The 24826-nt window shown below is 38.0% G+C and overlaps 1 protein-coding gene across 2 annotated transcripts in view; it reads left to right on the forward strand.

Moving 5' to 3' along the window:
• The window catches only part of LOC145668006 (uncharacterized), a 76834-nt gene extending 54062 nt beyond the window's left edge, over positions 1–22772 (forward strand). For both annotated transcript variants that reach the window (XM_081735454.1, XM_081735455.1), the window contains exon 3: positions 21510–22772. In XM_081735454.1, the coding sequence (XP_081591580.1) occupies positions 21510–22710 (1201 nt within the window). In that variant the 3' untranslated portion in view covers positions 22711–22772. The remainder of the gene's footprint in view (positions 1–21509) is intronic.
• The last annotated feature ends 2054 nt before the right edge of the window (positions 22773–24826 follow it).

The raw sequence follows: 24826 nt of genomic DNA on the forward strand, positions 1-24826 counted from the left end.
CCATGCTCCAGAACAATGTCAAGTCCATAGGCCATCCTCTTTGTTCATTCTCTTCCCGTTGAATGAACACCCGACGATTAAATCTTCTGCTCCTATCCTCTTCCCATTGGATAGGGCTAGGTCCATCGATGGAAGTTCTAGACGGTCTATGCAGGCTATAGTCCTTTTTTTTTTTTTTTTTTTTTTGACACAGGACTATTTTTCAAAATTCGGCGCCAATATGAAGATGCATGGAATACTGTAACTTATTGCGTATAAACTTATTCAACGTATAAATTGCATCTTTCTCCCCCCCCCTTTTTTTGACTTAAAATGTGCTGCATTTGCTACTGCTGCATTCGTGTTAAGTGGAAGTGAATAGGATGTATGTTCTTCTTATTGTTTAGACCTACGTGTGTTCTTCTTTGTGTTGTATTCTTCATGTATGTATATCAAGTGTATGTTCCTTACATGTTACATGCAATTATTATAATAAGGTTAAAATAATATGATTATGGTTAAAAGGAAGTTGATTTGGGATGGGTTAACAAAGAAAATGTAAGTATTTCTTCTTTCTTTCTCTCTTTTTTTCTTTTTTAAATCCCTTCATGAGTATCAACCATGACAAGCACGTCTCAATCCTCAACGCCTTCGTGCAACTTCATCAAATAAGTACATGGTACATGATAAATTAATATTGAACTATACCTATATAGTACATGATGCTGAATAATATATATATATATAGATAATATAATAAGCCTATAGATATAACCTTAATGATGACTGTTACATGAATACTATAATGAAGAGAGAAATAAACCAATATAAGCTCGAATGATAGAGAATTATATTGAGGCAAAGTCAGATGTCTACAGATGCCAACCTGTATCCATCTTAGGGATGGTCTGACGACTAAATGAAGAAGAGCCAACCCACAAAAACCATATAAACCTATCCACTATAAGTACGACCACGAAGACACACAGAGATGTGGTTAACAAAAATAAGTTATACTAAGGAAACCCCATAGAGTTTTATAGAAGACAAAAAGAAAAACGATGCACATGAAATTCATGGCGAAATGTGGTCGTAGGTTTTAAGGTAAAACTTCAATGTTGTTCCAATAACAACAAAAGGAATACTCTAATAAACGTGTATATTACTCTAATATCTCCTAACATATCTCTAAATTCAAACTGACTTCTTCGAAGTGCTAATGGTAATATTTCTCTAATAAACTCAACAACTTTCGCTCATCTAAATAACCATGTCGTACATACCACAAAACATTTTCGTCGACGAAACTAGAATGTACTCTCACTTCTTGATCTTAATTATTGATGCTACACAATTGGTCTTCTTTACTTTCTTCTTCTTCTTGGTTCATATAATCTCCGTTGGCTTCCTTTTCGGCTCTCTCTAGAATGTCACTGAACTGCTCTTCATCTACATGCTTCTTCAGAATTTCGAGCCACTTTTTTCTAGTAGCTGGTGTTGGTCTCCACAGCTTCATTCTAGAAACATTCTGAAATCCGATATATTTGCCACTTTGTGGATCCAATACTTCAAACACATTTTCACCAACTTGTTTCCACAGTAAGTAAGGTCCACGGTACACTTCACACAGTTTGGCTATACGTTTGTCTATCAAGCTACTAATATTATACTGACGTAAGAAAACTAAATCACCTTCAACAAAGTTCTTCGAGCTCTCTGATGAACGTTCAACTTTTCGTTTCGTTGCTGAATGATTTTCTTTCGCCGTAAGTCAGCCATAATTAATTTTCCATTCCAGTCTATACCTTCTTGCTCATCGACTGTTTCGTTGTTTTTCACAATTCCAAAATGTGACAATGTAAATTCTTCTGGCTTGATGTTAAGATGTAATTCTGCAGGCGCTATTCCCAAACTGGCACTAATAGTATAATTCAACAGCAAACAAGCTTGCACAATATATTCTGGCCATGAGGAATGAGAATCGCGGCACAACACACGCAAAATTCTCTCTAAATCAGCATGGAATCTTTCGATGACATTTCCTTGTGCGTGATAAGGCGTAGTATAATGTATTTTGATGTTATATGCTTCCATAGCTTGTACGAATTCCTTGCCAATAAACTGTGGTCCATTATCTACTAAGATGTTCATGAAAATACCAAGATGAAGCATGTATGACTCAGTAAGACATTTTGCTACACTTGCACTTGTTGCACGACGAAGTGGATATGCTATTAATTAACGCGAATATACATCACACACTGTTAACAGGTAAGTTTCGCCATGTTAACTCGAGGTAGAGGACCAACTAAATCTGCTGAGACCAAATAGCGTATGTTTTTCGCTGGCACTGATTGCATTAAACACTTCACTGGGTGATGGTCTACCTTCGTCCTCATGCAGACCTCACAATCAAGAATGTACGATTTAATGTCACTACGCATGGTTTTCCAATAAAACATACGGGAAATGATATTAAACACCTTCATGAATCCAAAGTGACCGTAATGATCATGGTAGCCAATTAAAATATTTTTCACTAAACATGGAGGTACACACAATTTTAATCTGTCTGGGAAGTGAAAATCACTCACCATCAAAATACCATTTTCCAAAGTGTAATTTTGTTTCCAATTTCGAGCACTACTACGAAAAGAACTCTTATTTGCATTGTTTTCACTTTCACTTATATTACCTTGTAAGTAACTAATAATTGGACGGTACTCGTCACATTCCCATTGTAATTTCGCAATTCTAGATGGATCTAAATCGAACACTTCTGATTGAATAGCCTGTATAGGGTTCACATTCACCATTAGATCTTCCTGTGTTGGTAACATACGAGATAAACAATCACTTAGTGTGTTAGTCTTGCCTTTGATGAATTCTATCTCATAATCGTAAGATTGAAGTTCAAGAGACCATCTTATAAGTCTTGCATTCCAATTGCGCATACGTTTTAACTGCACTAAGCTTTTATGATCTGTTCGTATGTATATTTTCGCTCCTTTAAGCCAAACATGCCACTTACGAATACACCACACAAATGCAAGACACTCAAGCTCAATTATGGCATAGTTCTGTTCGTGTTTATTAAGAGTACGGCTGCATATTCTAATACACACTTCTCACCGTCAATAATTTGATAACACACACAAGCCAACCCGAGTTTGCTCGCATCACTTTCGAGATAAAACGGCTTATCGAACTGTGGATGGTGTAACTTCACATCTTTTACTAATTCAGCCTTTAATGATTCAAATGCCTTTTGGTGTTCTTCCCACTTCCATTTCTTTTCCTTCCCTTAAAGTTCATAAAGGGGTTTAGCGATAACAGCATGACCTTTGATTGTTCGCGAATGCCACTGAACAGCACCAAGAAATGAGCGTAACATTTTTAAATTTTTGGGCACTGGTAACTTCTCGATTGCTTCAGCTGATTTCGGATCCTTTCGTATGCCTTCTGAAGATACGTAATAGCCTAAATAGTTAATTTCACTTACACCAAAAATGCACTTCGATAAATTTAGCGTCATGTTCGCATCACTTAACAAACTAAGCACTTCATCTAACTGCTGTAAAAATTCTGGTACGGTTGTACAACCAAGAGCTACATCGTCCATATACCTGATTAATTTCTCTTGTAGCGGTAATGGGAACACTTTATTCAAGCACAATTGCAATACAGACGATCCATTTTTCACACCGAACATCATGCGTGTGTACTCATATAATGTTCCTTCAAACAAGAAGGCTAAGTATGGCATAGAGTCTTCTGTAATTCCACATTGTTGATACGAACTAGTAAAATCAAGAGTACCTAGCACTTGTTTTCCACTAAATTTAGCAAAGAGGTCAGATAACTTTTCTACACGCAGAGCCGGATTCTTAATGTGCACATTCAATGCTCTACAATCTGTTACTATTCTTAACGCTCCACTCTTTTTCAATACTACGTGCAACGGTAATAGATGACATGATGAACTAGGTCTAATGACACCCCACTTTAACAATTTTCGGATCTCTTCACGCACTCCTTCCTTATATTTGTGCGGAATATCGTAAGGACGAGCAACAATGGGTTAATTTGTATCCACTTCTAATCGGTACTGAAATTTGTTACACAGGCCAGGAAATCGGGCGAACACTCTTCTATGTTTCATTAACAACTGGAATAATTCTTCTTTCTCGTTTTCACTAAACAGCGTAGCGCGTGTAACTGCATCCCTTATTTCATCTACTGTGAAATACAGATCCGGTGGGAAGTCCTCCACTAAGTCACTAGCTTCATTTTTCTTTAAAGGCTCGGCGCACCCACTGCGGAACACATTTGCCGTTCTCGCATAAAAATCATTAAGGTCCCTTATCTCGGACAACACAACAATTGGGGCTACCTTGCACTTAACTCCACTTACATTAGCTACAGTGACATTTTCACTATTTCTCTGTATTAAAGGCACTTCACCACTAATTCCTTGAAATTCAATGCGCAAGTTCCTTCGCTTAAAATCACTAACACTGTTTAATTTCTCAAGAAAGTTTGCACCGAGTATTACGTCTTCGTGCAATTCTGGTAACACAAGAAACTCAACTGGCACTTCCACATTTTCAATTCGTATCGGTAAAATAACCTTTCCTTTCACGTTCTTTTTCTTTCTTCCTAGAAAATCGCACAAAATGATATGCTCTCCTTTCTGCAAATGCACATTTGTTACACACTTTGTTACTTCTCGAAAAATATTGTACCGTAATAGGCACAGTTCTGATCCACTATCTAACAGACAGATTTTGGGTTGATCGTTTAACAAAATTTTTACTCTCATTGTATTATGACCTAATTCGCATTGGATCACTTCTTCTTCATTATCATTACTTATATCATCTTCTGCTTGTAAATCTTCCTCGTTGCACATATGTGGAAAAGTAATCCGGTTTACACTACTGAAATCCCTCCCCTTTGCAGCGACCAAGTGGGAGGGCGCTACTAGTTTAAAGGCACAGAACTTTGCGGGTAAAATCCACTTTGTTGGTATGGAAATTGACGTTGCTGATTGTTCCCACTGTTCACATTAGGACCTCTATTAAACGTTGGAAACCAATTATTATTTTGATTCGGACTACGTTGAGAAGTCGACGCACTACCTTGGTTTTCATTTGCCCTTGCACCTTGCGTTTCATTTAGATTTTCATTTGCACTCGTGTTTTGTCGGCCATTACCTTGCGACTGATTACCACCGTTCGAATTATTATTATTTCTGTTAAAATTACCTCGCCGTCCACGTCTATGAAATTTCTTTCTCCATCCTTGTTTGAAATTCGAGCGCGCACTATTATCACTGTTCACTTCGCTACCGTGTTCCACTTTCACATTATTCACGCTAACACCGGTACCACCTTGCTGTTTCTGTTTATTACGCTGATTGTCGTACATATTAGTAATTCCTGACAATCCTTCGATGGACTGCACACTCGCAAGGAACTGATTTATATTATCAGGCATAGAACCCATCATAGCTAATTGGTACCGCTTGGGCAGGAGAGTGATGATGTGTGACAACGTAATGGTTGGATTTTCATACTCTTCCAGAGCTTGAATTTGACTAAAACGTTCTGTTACAAAATCAACAACACTACTATAGCGATTTGGATCGAACAGAATAGAACGCAAGTTACGCAGACGCGTGGCTTTCACTAAAGGACTCTCAAATGCATTCTGAAACTCTATCACAAATTCTTGAAATGTTTGACAATTCTTACCGTGTAAATCGTACCACTTAAGTGCACTGTCTTTAAGAATCAATGGCATGATCGTCAAATATTCGCTTTGAGGCACTCCAGCGAACATTTCTCTACCAAAATTTTCTAAAAATGCACTTGCACTTGCCTTCATCATATCGCCTGAAAATGTAGAGAGTTGCTTAACACTTAAAGGCCGATGGGGATTTAAATTTCGAAACCGCCCTGTCCGGCAGAAATCAAGGGTTATTTTAAAATATCATATCTTGCTTCTTTTTTGTAGTTAGTCAAAGAAATTTTGTGAAATGTATGCTAATATACTGATACATCAAGATAAAATTATTCAAGGTTCCCTTCTTTTTTCCTTGTCAATTTGTTGCTGCCTGTACCTATTTGCCTCAATTTTGCAAAGTACCCTTTCATTTGCCAAAAAGTTTTGCCCAAAAAAGTATGAAAATATATCAAAATGAAGACTTTCCTGCATCATACAAAGGAGTAGGAAATTGACTATTTTTTAAAAAGTCTGAAATTAAGTTTATATACCCTTTTCTTAATGTTTAAATGCCTGGACGCTCGTGAGCGTCCAGCGGATTCAACGTTAGTAAAGCGATGGACGCTCAGGATCGTCCATCGGTTTATAAGTGTTAATGTCTGCTAATCCCATCGAACAACGCCTTGCATTCACTTCACTATTTCTTGCACGCTTAATACGCGGACTTTCTCTTTCGGTTTTGATTCTTGACACGGTTCTCCTTATTACGTCACTTTCCACCTCTGTATTGGACGCCGTTTGAGACTCACTGCTCGATTTTCCTCACGCTTCACACTGTGCACGGAACCTGTGTTTCTTTGCGACATATTACTTCCAGTGTCATGGTGCTCATTTGCTAATTCCATACGCTGCACACGCTTTGATAATTGTTCCACATCTTGCTTGGTTTGTTCACTTAATTCACTAGCGCGAAGACATGTTTCAAAACACTGCTGGTTAAATTTACTCTGCTCGTGGCACACTTGAATACACTCTTGCACTGCTATACCGTATTCACTTTGTTTAGTCTCGCACTTCTGAATTCTGCTTTCACGGTACTTGTCGAGACTTTCGACCAAACGCAACCTTTTTTCATAATCAACCACTCTATTGTAACATTCATTTAATTGACGTTGTTGGTCGTTTACTTGGCGCGTATTTTCTTCAACTGTGCCTCGAATATCATGCACGGCCCCTGCTAATTCACGCACACTTCTACGTATGTCTTCACTCGTATTAAAACACTTTAATTCCACTGCTTCAATTCGTTCTATCAATTCATGCCGCACTGCACTAATACACTTATTCACATTGTTAATTTCACCTGACAAATCATCTTTACATTGGGATATGTTTTCACGACACTCGCTACGTAATTCATTGATATCGTCTTGCATTTTCTGTTGGTTTACATTTATCACCTCAACGCTTTCACTCACACGCTTTTGATTATCACTCAATTCATTTTGGCTTTCGTTCAACTTATTCTGATTTTCTTTAATTTCGTTAATTGATGCACTCAGTTCTCTTTGCATTGCTAGGAGAACTGTTCTAAGATCACCCTCAGCCATGATGTTGCAAATATAACAAACTCGCTAACACAAATAATTGACTAATTTCTGCAAAAATCTAAGAATGCAAATAATAAAAATATTTTAATTTAAACAGGATTTAGGCTTCAATATGCAAGGATGAATGCGCTGGACAAGGATACAATGACACGAATTTCATGTACTTGTTGACTCTTTGAGATGGCGGCAAAATTACGCAGCAAGTTTTGAACATCAAGAATACTTAGACTTATGTTCGTAGACACAAAAACTGAACATTTATACAAAAAGAAAGGTTCCTGCTTTGACACATATATCCCGGCACCATTTTATAACGTTTACTCCATAGGATGGTGATCCAGATAGAGCAAACATTATATTATATAGTCGTAAATAGCACGTTTGCTCGAGCGTTGACGATGAAACAAGTTATCCGAAGAAAGCTCCTTTCAACGCCAACTACACATAAGCAAAAATTCTACGTACAACTTCTTTTTAAAAAAGGCAAAAGATTCAGCATCATATATTCCCAAAGATTATAAATTCCACAAACAATAAGTGAAGATAATTTCTGCACCATGCACTCAACGAATCGTCACGAGGCGCAAGGGAATGACATGCACAATCGTAGCGAATACTCAAAAATAGATTCAAAAATTTTAATGATTAGAATATACTCACATCATCTTACATCATGGAAAGGTAAATATGGTAATAATAATTGTTGATGCTTCTTTTCTTACGAAAGATACGTGGATACAATTATTCCAATAACATGGCTACATAAAGAATTTCGCAGCAGTGTAAAATAGTTTGTCTTGTCTTCGGATGTTCGGCGCCAAGTAAGTTGCCTCCCGCTAAATCTCTTCGACTCTCGCTATCCGCGTGGGTTTCACGCGTTGAGTGACGTAAGAGCGGACAGAGCTGTGATTGGCTGAAGAAGTGCTGATCAAGGTCACACCACCCACATGCATCCGCTGAGTGAGAGAACACACACATAGTAACATCGTCTGCTAGGATGTGCTAGTCCTTTTAAATTAAAAAGAGAATTAAACTGCTTGAACTGCACATTGCCAAAATGATGAATAAATGAGCTTATGACAAGTTCTGTGAGAGAGAATGGAGGTGGAAATCGTCGCCGGAGTCGTGTTTCCAAGACGGACCACAGATGTTCAATTATGTTGAGATCTGGGGATTGGGCGGGACAGGGGAGGTGTTGAACTTCATCCCGATGTTCCTCAAACCACGCTGCAACAACGCCAGGTGTGTGAATGGGTGCATTATCATCCTGAAAGATGGCGTCATTGTCCGAGAACAACATCCGGACCATAGGATGCAAATGGTCTCCTAAAATTGCGACATAATCGTTGGCAGTGATTCGTCCGCTAAGTGTGACCGCAGGACCCAATGAAAACCATGATATGGCGGCCAACAGCATCACCGAGCCGCCGCCATGTTTCACAGTTGGGCGGAGACGCTGCAGATGATAAGCTTCTTTAGGCGTTCTCCACACATAAACACGGCCCGTGGTTGGGAATAGGGTGAAGGATGACTCATCCGACCATAGCACACGTTTCCAGTCCTCAACAGTCCAAGTTGTATGGCCGCAGCACCATTTGCGGCGTGCGAAAGCGTTATGTCCCTGATGAGCGGTTTGGCCCGTGCAACACGACCCCATAAGTTCATGTCATGTAATTCGTGGCTGACTATAATTGTCGAAACAGGGTAGGGGAGGTGCTGATTGAGTTCCTCCGTCACTTGCTCCGCAGTGGCACGACGGTTCTCCGTGACAATGCGCTTTAATACCCGGCGTGACCTGTCACTCATGATTTTCTTCCGCCCACTGTTCCGCTTCCCCGATGTGGTTTTCCCGTGTGTTGTGCATTCCGTCATCACCTTCGACACTGTCCCACGCGACACACCTAACACAGTAGCCACAGCCGTCACACTCACTCCACATAACCGCGCACCAACAATTTGCCTTCTTTGAAAATCTGAGAGGTCTCCCATTTTACACTACCTCCGTCTGCTGCAGCCACTGGACACTGCTGTTCCACTGCACCTGACGTAGTATGGAGACCGACCTAACACACCACCACCAGCGGTCCGGTACTGCGGGCGCCACGACACCACTGCCAACCCATACATCTGACGTATTGCCAACTACAGGTGTTTCCATTTTTCTGATCACCATCTGTAGATGCATGCTCCAGTCACTCCGTCCTAGCTATATGGTTAGTGTACACATCTTGGGCGCGTGATACCTGGGCTCGATTCCCGGCGGGAGCTCATGTGGTTCGAATTCCACGCTAATCTGTAGGCCTACGTCTTATATAGCCTTAGTGCTGATCGGGACGATAAACTGAAATCAAATATGAAGACGTGGACAGCATAATGACATGCGCCACTTCCGGTGAAATTAAATTGTTAGGTGGAATGGGTTGAGATTGAACCATAGAACAGTATGTAGGTAGTTTACTTTCAGAAATGTACCTGCAGGTGGCAAGGGAAGCTTGTTTAGTATGTTTAATTTCATTGAGTTGCATGGGAATGTTAAATCCTTTTTCGGTTTTTTTTTTCCAGTTTACTCAGAAATTAGAAAACGTGGCATACGTTATGTTTATCCGAGTCACTCATCTTTGCTCCAACTAACTGTGCACCCACAGTTTGCCCTGTGTAAAAATCGGTGAAGTTCCCCATTTTACATCCCAAAGATGTAGCCTTACACACATCAATCCATACTGCTGTCGCTGTGGCTGTGATAGATCGCTTACTTCTTATGCGTGGGTTTTGTAGTGGATAAATACTATGTGCCTGGGTTTTCTCAGGGTGTATTGTTTTCTTCCACTTCCTTCATTCCACTATTTCATACATTATTATCATCAACATCTCCCTTAGCTTATTGCGAAATTGTGAGGTGTTAAACTAGACAATAATCCAAACTACATTGCCTCGAATTCTACTCATTGGACAAAATACAGCACTAACTCAAAGCAGTTGCAGTACGCGAATTTTCGATGTTGCTATTTTAGGAATATGTGCTGCATTAGATGGGAATACTTGCGTTACTTTACATATGTTAGATACCTAAAGTATTTTGTTATTCCTACGTGGTGACACTTAACAAGTTCCCTATACATCTGTGTGTTCGAGATGAAAGAAAATGGAAGGTAACGTATCCTTTGGTGCTCCTGTGTTAGCCTGCTAGCTGTGTTCGCCAGAGTAAAATGGAGATATCAGTAACAGTAGCTTAGGAATAGGAACGCCAAAAATGGTTTATTGACCGGTATGTGTTACGGGTTTAAACTGGGAATAAATTGTGAAAAAAAAGAATATATATATATATATATATATATATATATATATATATATAGGTATTGGTTAGAGACATCGTAATAAGTTAATTGTCCAGGGATGGCTTAAAACATACGAAAACGGCGCTAAACAGATATTATTACGAACACATTACGGAAGATCCTCAAGCCATACATAACGAAGTATTAAAGGCGGCTTTTGAATCCAATAGTGGCCAGACATGTAAGGCACTGGGAGGAGAGTTCAAACAGTATAAAGTTGGACGATTGATCTCACATTAGTTAACTGCAGTTCAGACAGCGACACATACACTTGTGTTTCTTGTCTTGCCAGGGAGAGGATCCCTTTCTGGGCAAAGGATTGACCTGCAATGACAAATGGGCTTTTCATCATTGATTGGTGCCATAAGTCCACGTCGAAACAGCCAAAACCACCACTGTAGCAACAGAAAATTATGCTGTGTGTTTGGAGGGCTGTTCGGCGTATTGTGCATCGCTGACTTCTGGCACTGCTGCACTATCATTGCAACTTGCAACACTTCAAACGTGTTTATGAAAAAGTTATTATCATTTAGATAATACTTGTGAACTCCAGGAATTATTCTGCATTGGGACAGTACAAAGCCACATTTTGCCAAGGTCCCCCATGTTGTCATTATCCGACTTGTCCGTGGAATACTAATATATCTCCACATTCTCTGAAAATTCCAACGTCAGATTACCATTTGGTTTATTCGTTAGTGAACCATTGACTACAACAACAACGTTCCGAACCCTCGACTAGGTGACTCGCGCACTGATCAATTTCTTTGGTTCCTATTTCTCAAACTTATGCCAAGATGGGATCCATAGTTTGAGACGCAACATTTGATTATTACTTCATCTATCTTATTTCTTTTGGTAGATCAGAATCCTACAAAATATGTTTGAATACAGTATACGTATCCGCGTCTTACCACAAAATATTTCGCTCGATTCTCTGCTTCTGCCGTAGTCGTTTACGTGAAGAATAGATTTTTATTTTCAGTAATTCACAAGAAACACAACAGTCAGATTCCTCTCTTCTCTTCCCCTTTTTGATATAGTTTCTAGTGTTCGTTCATTGACGTGATGTGTTAGTTTAAACACGTATACAGAATTCCAGCGTTTATGTTGTCTTCGAGGTGGAATTTCCATCTTACACAACTAGACAATTTATCAAATTTTCAGCATTTATTTCGGCATAGAATCAAATTTTCAGCATAGAATTCGAAAAAGTGCAAGAAGGAATTCGAATCATTTAGTGTATACACAGATATGTTAGATGACTTTTATTGCATTGTGCTTGATAATAGTGAATTCGTTGATTTGTGGGACATAATTAAGATGTTACTTGTCCTTTCCTATCGAAATGCTTCCGCGTAGAAGGGTTTCTCAGTTAACAAAGACATGTTGGTGGAAAACACGCATGAAGAATCTTCGTTGAGTTTACGAGTTGTTTCATGGTACTGTATAATGTGCTGAAGGTCCCATTGGTATTGATATAGACTCAAAAATGCTTCAGTTCATATCTGGATCATTATGCATGCTATGAAGAAGCCATGCAAAGGAGAAGAAAGGAAACCATTGCAAATGAATTAAAGAAAAAGGAAAATAAGCGCATAGCAGATCAGATTACCATTTTAGAAAAAGAAAGATAGCAAAACTTTCAATTAGAGACTTCCATTGAAGGGAGAAATTCGTAACATGAAATTAAGTTCTTGTGGAAACTAAGGAAACATTCAGTACTAATTTGTTTAGTTTAAAGTTCCATAACAGAAATTATTTATGTAGACTGCAATCATAAGTACGGTACTGTAATTTTATTGTAATGAAAGAAGTGTATCAAAGATTTAACTCTCCATCGGTCGAGGGGTGAGCGCAGCGCTCAGTTTTGTATTTCTGGAACTGCCATTGCTCGTTGTAATGTTCTACTGACGTGTGGTGCTATCTAGCTGTTAGTTGTAATGTTACGAACGGAATTTAGTAAGTAGGAAGTTTGGCGCCAAGAATCAGTGTGAATTATACTGTATTTTGTATTGAAGTGTCACACGAATGAGCGCTGGGGTCATACCTCGACCGATGGTGTCAGTGAAATGTCATTAGATACTTTACATGAAATGCAGTTGTGTTAGTTTCAACTTCTATATTGAAAAGTATGTATGGTCCGAATTGTGTGTATGGAAGCTTTACGTAATATAGTAGAATGGATCCCTCAGAAATACAGATTAATCAATGGTTGTTAGAAGAAATGGATGATGATATTGATGTTGGTTTATACGAAGATTCGGCTGACTCAGATGCTGAACAGCCATGTAACAGTGATCATGACAGTGAAAGTGAATTATCTGGAGATGAAGGCGATAAAAATGAAGAACTCGTAGTTCCTCGTAAACAGTATTTAGGAAGAAACCAGACGACTATTTGGAATGCCCTGCCACCACAACAAAAACCGCGTAGGGGGCGCAGAGACAGTCATCCATCCACGAAGGAGTAAAGGGAGCTACAGCAAACAACGTAGTCCCGGTTCTAGATGCATGGGAACCTTTTCCCTCTGATATTGTGATTGAAGAAATAACGAAGCATACAAATGACCGTCTATGTACAATGCGAGCTAAATACGGGAGAGAGAGTGATGTTGTAAATACGAATCCTGAAGAAATAAGTTGAAAAATAGTGATTTTTTTTTTCATGATTACTATCAAATTTAATAAAACAAAACATAAACAGTGTATGGTGAATAGAAATAAAACAAGAAAGTAAATTGTCAAGCCCAAAATTTGTGGTTATCTTCAGGTGAGCGCCGCGCTCACCCCTCGACCGATGACGTGACCGAAGTAGGCTCGACCGATGAAGGGTTAAATCTTGTTAATGTGTATCTAGAAAGAAAAGAAGATGATGATGGATGAATGGAAGGCAGTCGGTGGATGCTTTCCATTCATTCTTCTTTGGAGGAAGAAATTATGTCTGGAAAATAATAGATCTTGCCTGGAAAACCTGGAATTCTCAAGGAAAATCGATTTCGAAAGTGAAGAGAAACATGTTTCCTTGAAATATAGTTGATAATTCGTAATAAACTTGTGAAGAGCAGCCCCGCCCACAAATTTTCTAAGTGCCTTCGTAACTTTCTGTGAGTGCGTCCCGAAGCCACGCGTAATCAACCGTAAGAGTCATCACCACTTACCAACTCCATTTTTCATAAAATAGCAATTAAGAATTCAAAAGTCACTATCATCAGAATAGTGTTTAGAAAGTCAGTCTATCCGTGTTTTTTATTTATAAAAATTTGATCTCTAGAGAAGTTGTGATTCTTTTGCCGCTGTGGATCATTTCTTGAAAAATGTCAATTGGATCCCTCGAAATTTGTCGCGGTTCCCTTCCACCCACTCTTTATGGGCTTCTTTGGTCAAGAGAAAACGTATGGAAGAGTACTGAAAATAATAATAATAATAAAATAAAGATGTGTTCCTTACCTTTTTTTAACTAACTAAATAGTTAGTTCTCATTTATGTATTCACTTGTACAGTTCCGATTATAATTCCCTCATAAGCTTAATAAAAATAAAACAATTCTCATATTATTCTCGAGTGGCTCCACGTAGCGTAATCACGAATACTAGCCCTTGGTGCGAACGGTCCCGAATTCTATTTCCGGTGGGGGCAGTCGGTCGGAAAGGTGTAAAAACCTTTTTCAAACCAGCCATCCTGAGTTAAGTATCTCGTGCGTTTTCTCAATCCTCACCAGGCAAATGCCGAGATGGTACCTAATATAGAGGTCCCAGGGAGCTTCCCTGGGTAGTGTGATAGTCGAGGGACGTTATTTCTCGTATGTGACGGACTTAAAAGGCCATAGGTGGCGAATGCTCAGAAATATAATTACTAATCCTAATCGTATTAGAGGACTAGATTCTTCTCAGGATAATTCTAATCTCAAGAGGAAGCCATCCAACCATAATTAGAGAATATATGGGTAGAAAAATTTGATCGCAACGAAAGGATATTAAGAATGCCATCTCTGAACAATTCTTTAGTTTATTAAGGTCATGCTAGTGGGTTTTATAAGATTGTCATATTATACGTCCGTCCCTTACTCTGTAGAATAACTCTTACAAGGTACATTCGTGAAGTGTCCCCTCGGGATTCATGTAAAATTGATTCACAAGCGAAGTTCTCTGCGGCCCAATGTGTATTGTACTAATTTTAGCAGCCCATACTGGTAATTTGCATACTTATGAGCCTCTATATATCTGGAATTTAATCATAAACTACTATAACGCTCGGACACAAAATTTCTTTTCGTTTCTTTAGATGTAACTGATATGAATGTGGGCATATGCAAAATAATTTGGATCAAGTACTGCCTTTCTGACACATGTTACACACACTGGCCGCCATCTTAAATCCATCATATTGGAGTCAACTTCAAATGTAATTAGCTGCAAGTAATACATGAAATTCATGTAAACTTTTCTCGGAAATTCACTGATGTAGTGAGTTTTACGTACCTTGTACCGTTTGCAAACAATTGCATGTTAAATGTCAGGCACTTCACGAATATTGAACCAATTAAAAAGTTGTGCAAGGCAGGACAGGGAAGAAAGTTTTGTTGTGAGTGTGCCCCTTGTGTATATGCAACTTTTTACGTGATATATCGTTGACGAAAATTCTCTAAACGTACATACATACAACCTAAAATGGTAAGTCTGCACTAAAATCTGGTCGTATTTAGATTTAGTTTCGACATTTTAGACATTTATTCAGTTGATAGTGATAGTGAATGGTTGTATGGCATTAGTGGTTAGGAAGAGTATTGCTCCGTTAGCCGACACAAGGACACTAATTTGCCTTGCACTATGGTTACCTTGTGAGTTCCCCCAGTTACACCCCGCACGAGTCCACCATGCAATAGTACCGTAAATCATTGACCACTGGATCCGCGCACAGATTTACTTAGAGGCATCCACAAAGTTTACTTGTTACAACGATCTTTTGACCTATGTTAACCAGAATTTGGGGACCAGAGTGTACTGGTGTTACGTTGTGTAAGGGCACAATATTGAGCTGTATTACTATTAACATAACTTATACACTATCCTCTTAGTTTCATGCACATTTGTCGTATTCTATTTTCATGCTTATGGAAATTCACAAAAACACAAAGATATGCATAATTACATATTTATATGAATATCAATTAAAAAGTTATACACGTTTTGCACAATTATGTTTTATATTAATCACATTTTTTCTAGTTTGTTAAAAGGCCCCTTTTCTTTAATAACGCGTCGCGAACTATTCTTCCCGGGAAAACCCTTTCAACCGTAACTTATCTGAATGAATTGGTTTTTGTCTATCCTCTTCTCATGAAGCCCCACTTTTGCAGTATCTCTGTTTCCGTTTATGACGTTATTCTATTTCATTTATCATTAGAATTTACTTGTCAAGAGTAATAACCTGATAGGAAACTCCCCTTCCTCCCACCACTCTCCAGTACGGAGGGGAAATCAAGCCGTTGACCTTGACAGGGAGGGAAGCTTTTCTAATAAACAAAATCGTGTACACACTAAATTCGTACGTCAATTCGCTCGCACCTGATGGCGAGAAAGCACTGACTGCTGTTTTTACCTGTCAGTCCCAAATAACAAACAATTACTGTTTTTAATTGTTGTCTTTAAGAAAAGTATTTTTTACTATTTATGTATTAAAGTTTTGGCTTTAGTCCTATTTATTAAATTGCATTTCTAGAAATAAGAACTAATTCGTTATAAAGTTAATTTCCATCATTGTTTCACTTAAGAATCGGGAGAGAAAGCAAACCAGTCCTGTCGACATTCTGTCTTTATTTACAATTTCAAGGAAGGTAATCTTCTGGCTGTCTGAGTATCGAGTGCGCAGACTATCGACCTGTGCAAATATTGTATGAATTTAGCGTGTGTGGTAACTATATTATATATAGTGTCGTGTGAAATTAGTGCATATTAAATTGTATTCTGTATCCATTATGTTTTGTATAGTTTATATTATCTGAAACAAATTTTAGTGCATATTAAATTGTAAATAATTGCGTATTTAGTGCTTTGTGAAGCGACAATTCATGATGCTTGCAGTAGTTCTGCGATAAAACATGAGCCCGGGACAGCGTTACGAAGTGGTGAGAAGCGTTGCATTTTGAATATCTTCCATGCTTTAAGAGAACAACACCCTAATTTAACTGTTGAAGAATTCGCCGACATGACTGGGAAACAGACAAGTGTAAGAAAGGCAACTGTTTATAGAAGTAGGCGGGAGGCTAAATTTAATGAAAGTAAATTAAGAAGTACCAAAAATACGCGTACAAATATTTCCCCTCTCGGAAAACTATGACGACTTCACGAAATCGGCAATTCGATCAAAGGTACATCAGGTCTTTTCCCGTAATGAATTGCCAACGTTAAGTAAAATTCTGATAGCTATAAATGCCGATGATGAACTGCCCTGCTTTTCTCACTCAACTCTCCATAGACTGTTGAAAATAATGAAATTCAAGTATGTATAGCACCCATTAATTGCATTGACCTCCAGACAAGAGTTCTGTGAGAACTAAAAACTTTTGTTGGGGCCATGGTGGCTCCGTGGTAGAGCGTTCACCTCTGGGGCATAAGGCCCTGGTTCGATCCCAGCTCGTGCTTAGTGGGCTTTGTGGTGGACAAGCACTGTTTTTGCAGATTTTCTCGGAGTTCTCCTGTTTCCTCCTACTTTTTTTCTTTGCACTGTTTCATTCATTCTCATCATCACAGTCTCCTTTAGCCTACCCGGCATAACTGCGATACGTAAAACTCAAAGATTTAATTTCATTTCCAAACATCTGTTACTCTCCCTCCCCCTCAACGGTCGTCAGGACTGTTGACAACTCCGTTTTTATTAAAATAGTCAAGTAACAATTCAAAAGTCAATTTCCTCTATTATCAATTGGCTAAACTCAAGGCCAACGAAAGGGCTGGGTGAGGATTGCAACCACACAAGGCGCCAAATTTTAGGGGCGTCAAATTCACTGTGATGGTTAAACTCCAATATTATAATTTTGCTTGAAACGACAGACTCAGACATGGGCCTGTTCAAATTACGTAGCATCTGCAGTTACTATTTCGTGTCAGGCTTCAATCAATCTGGGATTGTTTTTCTAAGTCCACGATAACAAATTTTTCCCCTTAATAAACTCAGAAGACTCCAATGTTGATGAATCTTGTATGTATGATGCTTTACCGTATATTTATCGCCGCGTATTAATAAACAACAAACAAAAAAATATACTTTGTCACCATCACATCAGGTGTACGTACGAAGAGAAAACCGTAGGAAAATGATTTCATTGAAAAATAATCAATAGAAACCAGGGCATTTGCCTGAGTTGAGGCGCCCGGGGCGAGACGCATTTATTCACTATTATCAGTGTGTATACATTTGGTTATTTTTCTTCTGGTTCTTTTTAATGTAAGAACACATGTATATAAGAGAGGAAACAAGAAGTGTATTATTATTATTATTATTATTATTATTATTATTTCAGGTTCTATTGTTATTATCTTAACGCACTGATAATTTACCCATACATATTGTACTTGGTTTCCGATTTTATATTATAAAATTCATGTATAAAAGCAGTAAATACCAATTCAATTACCAACCCTGACATCCCTTGCCATTCCAACATTATGTCATAACCCCGACTGCCAAAAAAGAAGGAAAATAAACAATACAACTGTTCAATAAAATTTCCATTAAAATGACACATGTGCTACTTACTCACTAATGCAGGTAAATGTCATTAAGTGTTTTAAAATACTCAATGTTATTATGAAAGTTGTAATTTATTATTTAGGCCTAGACATATTTAAATACACTCTATACCTCCGTGTGCGGGGGCTGATGGTGGAAGACGGAACACCAACATTCACCTGTACTTGAGCGTGGTGGGGGAAAAACTTCTTCTTTTTCCTATCCTTTTATGTGAAACAGAGAATAATAAGTTTTTCATTGACGAATTAAATAGATCGAAGCACTAAGCCATTGTTGATCTTTTATGTTTCGTCTTTTTCGTGTCTTCTCTCCGAACGAATGCACTGTTGGCAGTGTCTTCTCACAAAGGTGCTTCCAGCCACCAACACAACGCATTGGATATCGCAATAGTTAAAAATAGCCATGAAGCACTGTGGTTAAGAATGCAGAGGGAGTAGATCTTTTTGGGTTACATTTTATAACCATATTTGTAGAAGCAAAATGATTTTTTTTTTTTTTTTTTTTTTTGCGTTGCAAAGACGCACACATACATATACACTTTTGTCTGTTTGCGAAGAGAAATTTCTCACAGCTGCCTTTGTACGAGGTTCACAGAGAAAGTTGATTTTTTTTTAACTAATAATAAATGAGTTCTCCTTTAGTGTTATAAAATTAGTACAATACACATTGGATCGCGGAGAACTTTGCATTTGAATCAATTTTACACGAATCCCGAGGGGGCACTTCACGAATGTACCTTTTGAATTCTGTCTTTTTCTTTAATAGATAGCTAGAGCGTTTATCACGGTTGAGTTCGTTGGGGTCCTTTTGGGATATCACATATATATTTAATGTAGTACATCTCTTGAATGTACGTGAGTATTTAAAAGTCTGTTCATGTTTTCTCCCCAGTGGATGTTTAATATATTGAACACAAAATATCGTTTGTCTTTATGTAAAAGATAATTGTTCACCACTGAGGACCCATGATAGTCATAAATCATGCCTCCCCCTTTTTTAGTTTGTTTGTTTGTTTGTTTCTTCTTACCAGACGAGCAAAATTAGTACTTTATATAATGCTAAATACATACAAAAATTACTAATATATTGTTCCTGAAAATTACTTCATTATTGACATAATAAAGGAAGTTAGGTATGTAGTAAGAAAAAGTTTTCTTGCATTATACTACATAGTTTCTGATTTTGTATCTTTCTTCCTCAGGTTACAGTTTGAAGCAATAGATATCTTGAAACATGCTTATATTTTTGAACATCTTGTGAATAACGAAGTGGCTAGTTCCAAACGGCTGAAGCCCGTTACCCCCAACAACAACTCCAAGAAGGTTACATAAGCTGATGATTCTGGGCTGTAGTTACGCCTGTTATCTGATAACATCGTCAAGTTTTTTGATGTCAGTGATGTCGAAGCTGACAGTCAGAGTTGGAGTGCAATGCAATGAAGTATTGTTTTGAAACGTATCTATAAAATTTGTACACAGAACACCAATAATTATTTATTTTTACTTGAGGCCTCAAAGGGACCTCGCGGCATCTTCTATGCTATATTTTTCACGGTAATACACAAGGGTTAATGAAGTCAATCCGTCAACCCATATTTATGAGCAACGGTGGCTAATGACAGCTGTTTACTCTGTGCTGTTCAGTAGTTGTCGGGAGTGCAGACAGCGCCGATATATGGCGTTCACGGTAAAGAACTACAAATCGATTCCGACTTGAAGGCCATGCCATAACGAATGTTTCTTCCACATCATATCAATATTTCTGTACGTAATAATAATTGGTTTAGCATCTAACGAAGAGAACAGTGAAATAGTCCGTATTTAGCTTTGTTTATTAACTTCAAGCACTGTTGTTTTAATTTGTTAAAAACCACTAAAAAGGAACCTCCTTATATGCAAGTTGTGACTTGCTTTCAAAGTTTATGGGAATACTCTGGCGTTCATTAGGAAAGAAAGAATATTCTGACTGAAGAAAATTCTGCTACTGCTATTGTTGAACACTTTTTGAATTTAACCAGTTGTTACTAAACAGTCATTGTTTGTGCATATTCTTACAAAACCTTAGTTTCGTAGATTTAGTTTTATGACATTAGTATGAGACATAACAGTTCATGCCCCCTCGATTGTTTCGGTTGGGAGAGTGGAATTTAATTCCTAGTATAATTAATGATTTTAGTATTAATACAAAGTGTACCAGAAGTAGTGACTCACCTTTTGAGTGATACAGTACGTTTTCACTATAAACAAGAATGGCATGAAACAAAATTGTAATAGGTATAGACGAATGACGTAAAAATCGAGTGCTTTACAGTATTTAAATCCCTGTTCTCCATTTGGAAATCCACTTGGCGGCCATTAATATCAATACGTGTCGGAGACGCATACTTCTGCACGCGTCTCGGCACATCTGAACGGGAATATTTTTGCATTCCTCGGTGATTCGCGCCGTCAATTCCGCAACACTGTTTATGGGCCTTGCATATACCTTGTCCTTCAAATGTCCCCATATGAAGAAGTCGGTAGTGGTGAGGTCTCATGACCGTGGCGGCCACTCCACTGTTCCCCGATGACCAGTCCATTGCCCGGGGTAGGTGTTGTTTAAAAAGTCACTGACAATTCTCGCAAAATGTAGTGGAGCACCATCTTGCTGTCACGACAATATGCCAAAATCATCCCTCTCCTGCAACAACAAATAACATCATCAATCATACAGTCTAACCTACCGCACCTCATAACAAGTGAGTCACTACTGGGACCCGGTAGTGGTAGGACGTATTTGGGCACTCCCAACATCAGAATCAAGCCTTGGGAACATTAGTGTGTGTTATACTATCCACGTACTCCATACATCGAAATATGTGTTGAAGTTATTTTTTTTTATTACGTTAAAAGGTAAGATATTTTTTCGAAGTTGAAATATTTTTGGTCAAACGGAAAAAAATGTTAGTAAGGTTATAACCACAAACATATGCGCTATGAAAGTGTGTATAAGAACCTAGAGCAGTTGACATCTACCGGACGAAATTGAAACTTCCCATAATCCTCCTTACTGTCTTTAGTAGAATTTATTTATTTATTTATTTATGTACTGTTTTCTCCTTCTTTTAGGTCTGATGATGACTCGACTCGTTTAAAAAGCACAAAAGAAAACAGTTTGGGAGAAACGGATTTAGTGGAATCGAAGGAACAGTTTAAAGAAAAACCTATCCGTCTTTGTGTATTTTGTGGGCAACGTTTTAACAGAGAGGCAAACCTGAATTTCCATATGACAACAAATCACAAGAAAGAGTTACTTACGTGCAGTGTTTGCGGATATATGCTGTCCAAAGTAGTTAGTCTTCGAGATCACCTGAAGAAATTACATGGAATTGAAGATTGGCCATATAAATGTAGTAGGTGTCCCGCTACATTCCTGGTGAAAATTGATTTGGATCATCATTTTGCTTTACATAGTAACGATTGTTCATTTGATTGTGTACAGTGTGGCCAAGTATTTAGTGACAAGCCTAGTCTTGAGGATCACTTTCGTATATATCATTCAAATTGTGCGGAAGAATACTCTTGTAACGAGTGCGGTAAGAAGTTTAATACAAAATCAAATTTGAGTCGTCATGTATCATTACATCATTGTGAAGGTCATATATGTGAAATATGTGGTGTAAAGTTTAAAGAAGCGTCAACTCTTGAAAAACACACGAAAACGCACACCAAAATTAAAATTAAAACGTATTTCTGTAAACAGTGTGGTTTAAATTACGCGTGTGAGAACGACCTTGCAACACACATGAGGATTTTCCACGGAGACAAAGAAACAAAAACACAGGCCAAAAGTGCAGAACCCTTAAATATAGACAAAGTTCACCTGTATTTGTGTGAACGGTGCAACAAATATTTTGTAACTAAAGAGGGTTTCAAAAATCATCTCATTCGTCATGATGCTGAGAATGAAAAAACAAATTACGTTTGCAAGACGTGTGGTAGGAACTTATCTTCAGAAGAGTCTTTGAAAAAACATTACACGCAACATACAGGGAATAAACCCATTTCATGTAATCTTTGTGACGTAAAATTTGCTTATAAAACGTCACTGAGACATCATCAGGTAAGAATGCATGCTGGATGCCGGTATGGGTGTTCAGTATGTAACACACAGTTTATAGACAAATATCGGTACGAGAATCATACTAAAGTACGTGACGGTAAATCTTTTACATGTACCACTTGCACTGAAATATTTCAATTAGAATGTGATTTATTCGTGCACGTTCGAACACACCAAACTCAAGACAATGTAGGAACAAAAACCTGATTCATGTAATGTTCAAAATCTGGTGATAATGTAGATTGAAATATACAGAGTGTTCTAAACTACGTTTGTGAGGTGATTTCTGAAACTAAGATAAGACAAAGAAAGTTTAAGCCAACCTGGGTGTAGAAATCCTTCCTTCCCGCGCTATGACCAGCCCAAAAGTTGTTGAAAAAATGTGAAAATAACTATAACTCGAGAACAAAATGTCAGATCAAAGTCGGGTAATGGGAATTGTCTTTATTTTTAGTCGTAGATATCATTAATGTACTATTTGATGTGATGCTTGGGCAACTCAAGAGTGACTCTCGAACTAACTGAAGAAATCCTGTGGTATTCAAGGGCTTCGGTCAAAAGGTTCCCGCACTCCGGATGAAAAGAGTAATAATTCGAAAGGCCGAGATGAAACTATATATATAGTTATAAAGTTAAGAGTTCTTGTTTCCTTTACTTGTATAATGAGTTCTTGATCATTAAAAAGCAATAATTGTATGAGGTCAAAATCAGAATGATACAGGAATTACAATGAAGTACAATCTCTGAGATTCTCAAAGTGCCGCCATTTAGCATCTACACATCGCTACACTCTACGTTTCTACACCCAAGCACATTTCGGCACAGAGGTTTTTATCATTATTAGTTTCTTGACACGCTTCTCATGAAATTGGTCATGCTGTGAAAAGTGCCTGGTTTCTCACCATTGGGATGAGTTCTGGTGATCTTGGTGGCCATTCAGCTGACCTTTGCACAGTGTGTAATTTCACGAATCTAGGTGACCAAAAAGCAGATCTCGACAACGAATAGTCCAATTTCCATGGAAGTTCTTATTTTAGTGAGGTTTTGATTGCTACCCCCCGTCGAAACATCTAATATATGCATGTAATGGCGATATCCCAAATTTTAAAGTAGAAGGGTCGTATATTCTTTATGAGTCACTGGACTAATGCTATTCATTTCTTTCGAAGTTGCGCCACATAGTAACATGTCTGAGATGACTGGGAGGACAAGGCACTGCAACTCTTCCCGTCCACCATTGTTAAGTGCAGCTCATGTTCAACATCAATTTGGGTTTATCATTTACAACTATCTCTGTTGGCACCAAACCCATTTCTTCTGTGCGAATACTTGTTACCTGTTCCCGAATTATATCCACAGTTTCTTTCAGAAACTTCAATTTTATGGATCTAGGATTCTGTCCAACTATTATTATTATTATTATTATTATTATTATTATTATTATTATTATTATTTTCGTTGTCAATGGCAACAAGCTTAAGTAGCGCACGATAAATGCTAAACAAAGATTCGTCGCTCGCTAATTCACCCACCACGAATTTTTGTTTATAGCAACTTTGATCGGAACTACCGTCACAACTCACTTTGTTAATAGATTAGGCCTATATCGTTGATGTGGCAAACTCGCCAAATTGTCTTGTTGAACTTTACACAACAACTTTATGGTCTGGGTTGTGGAGGAATATAACGTTTAATTCTAAGACTAATCAGTGCCCTATCCTACCACCAAACCATTGTTCCGACACTGTTCGACTGTTCTACTATGTTCTACTATGCGGGATATGTTAAAATTTACTTTTTATTTTATTTTTATTTTTTTTTAAGTGAATTCAGTTTTTTCTCTACTGATCCTACTGATCCTGATTTACACAACGAATTGATGAACTCCTTAGAGAACAGTTTTCGGACAGTGATCTTGAGCCTGATTGTGACTTGTTAGTGAACATGACACAGATTCAGAAGAAGAGTATGATTTCAAGGACGATGGGGAAGTTAAAGATGGTGAAATGGCAGGTTACTTCGAAAAAAAAAAAAAAAAAAAAAAAGTGTTGAGATGGAGGAAGCAGCAGCCACCAGCCAACGTAAAAACAAGAAAACCTAATATTTTGTAGCTGCTCTGGATTGCGGCCGATTGCAAAAAAGTTTAGGAGAAAACCCAGATGTTGTGGAAGTGTGAGAATTGCTGTTCAACCCGATTATTATTGATTAAATTCTTTTCTATGCAACTGATGAGACGGGCAAAGATATATTTCGATGTACTATGTCTAAAGAAAGGTTTTTGTTTTTACTCTCTCTTTTACGGTTTGACAGTCCGGATGATCAT

Source organism: Thermobia domestica, chromosome 13, assembly GCF_964235325.1.
Source record: "Thermobia domestica chromosome 13, izTheDome1.hap1.1, whole genome shotgun sequence".
NCBI classification, from domain to species: domain Eukaryota; kingdom Metazoa; phylum Arthropoda; class Insecta; order Zygentoma; family Lepismatidae; genus Thermobia; species Thermobia domestica.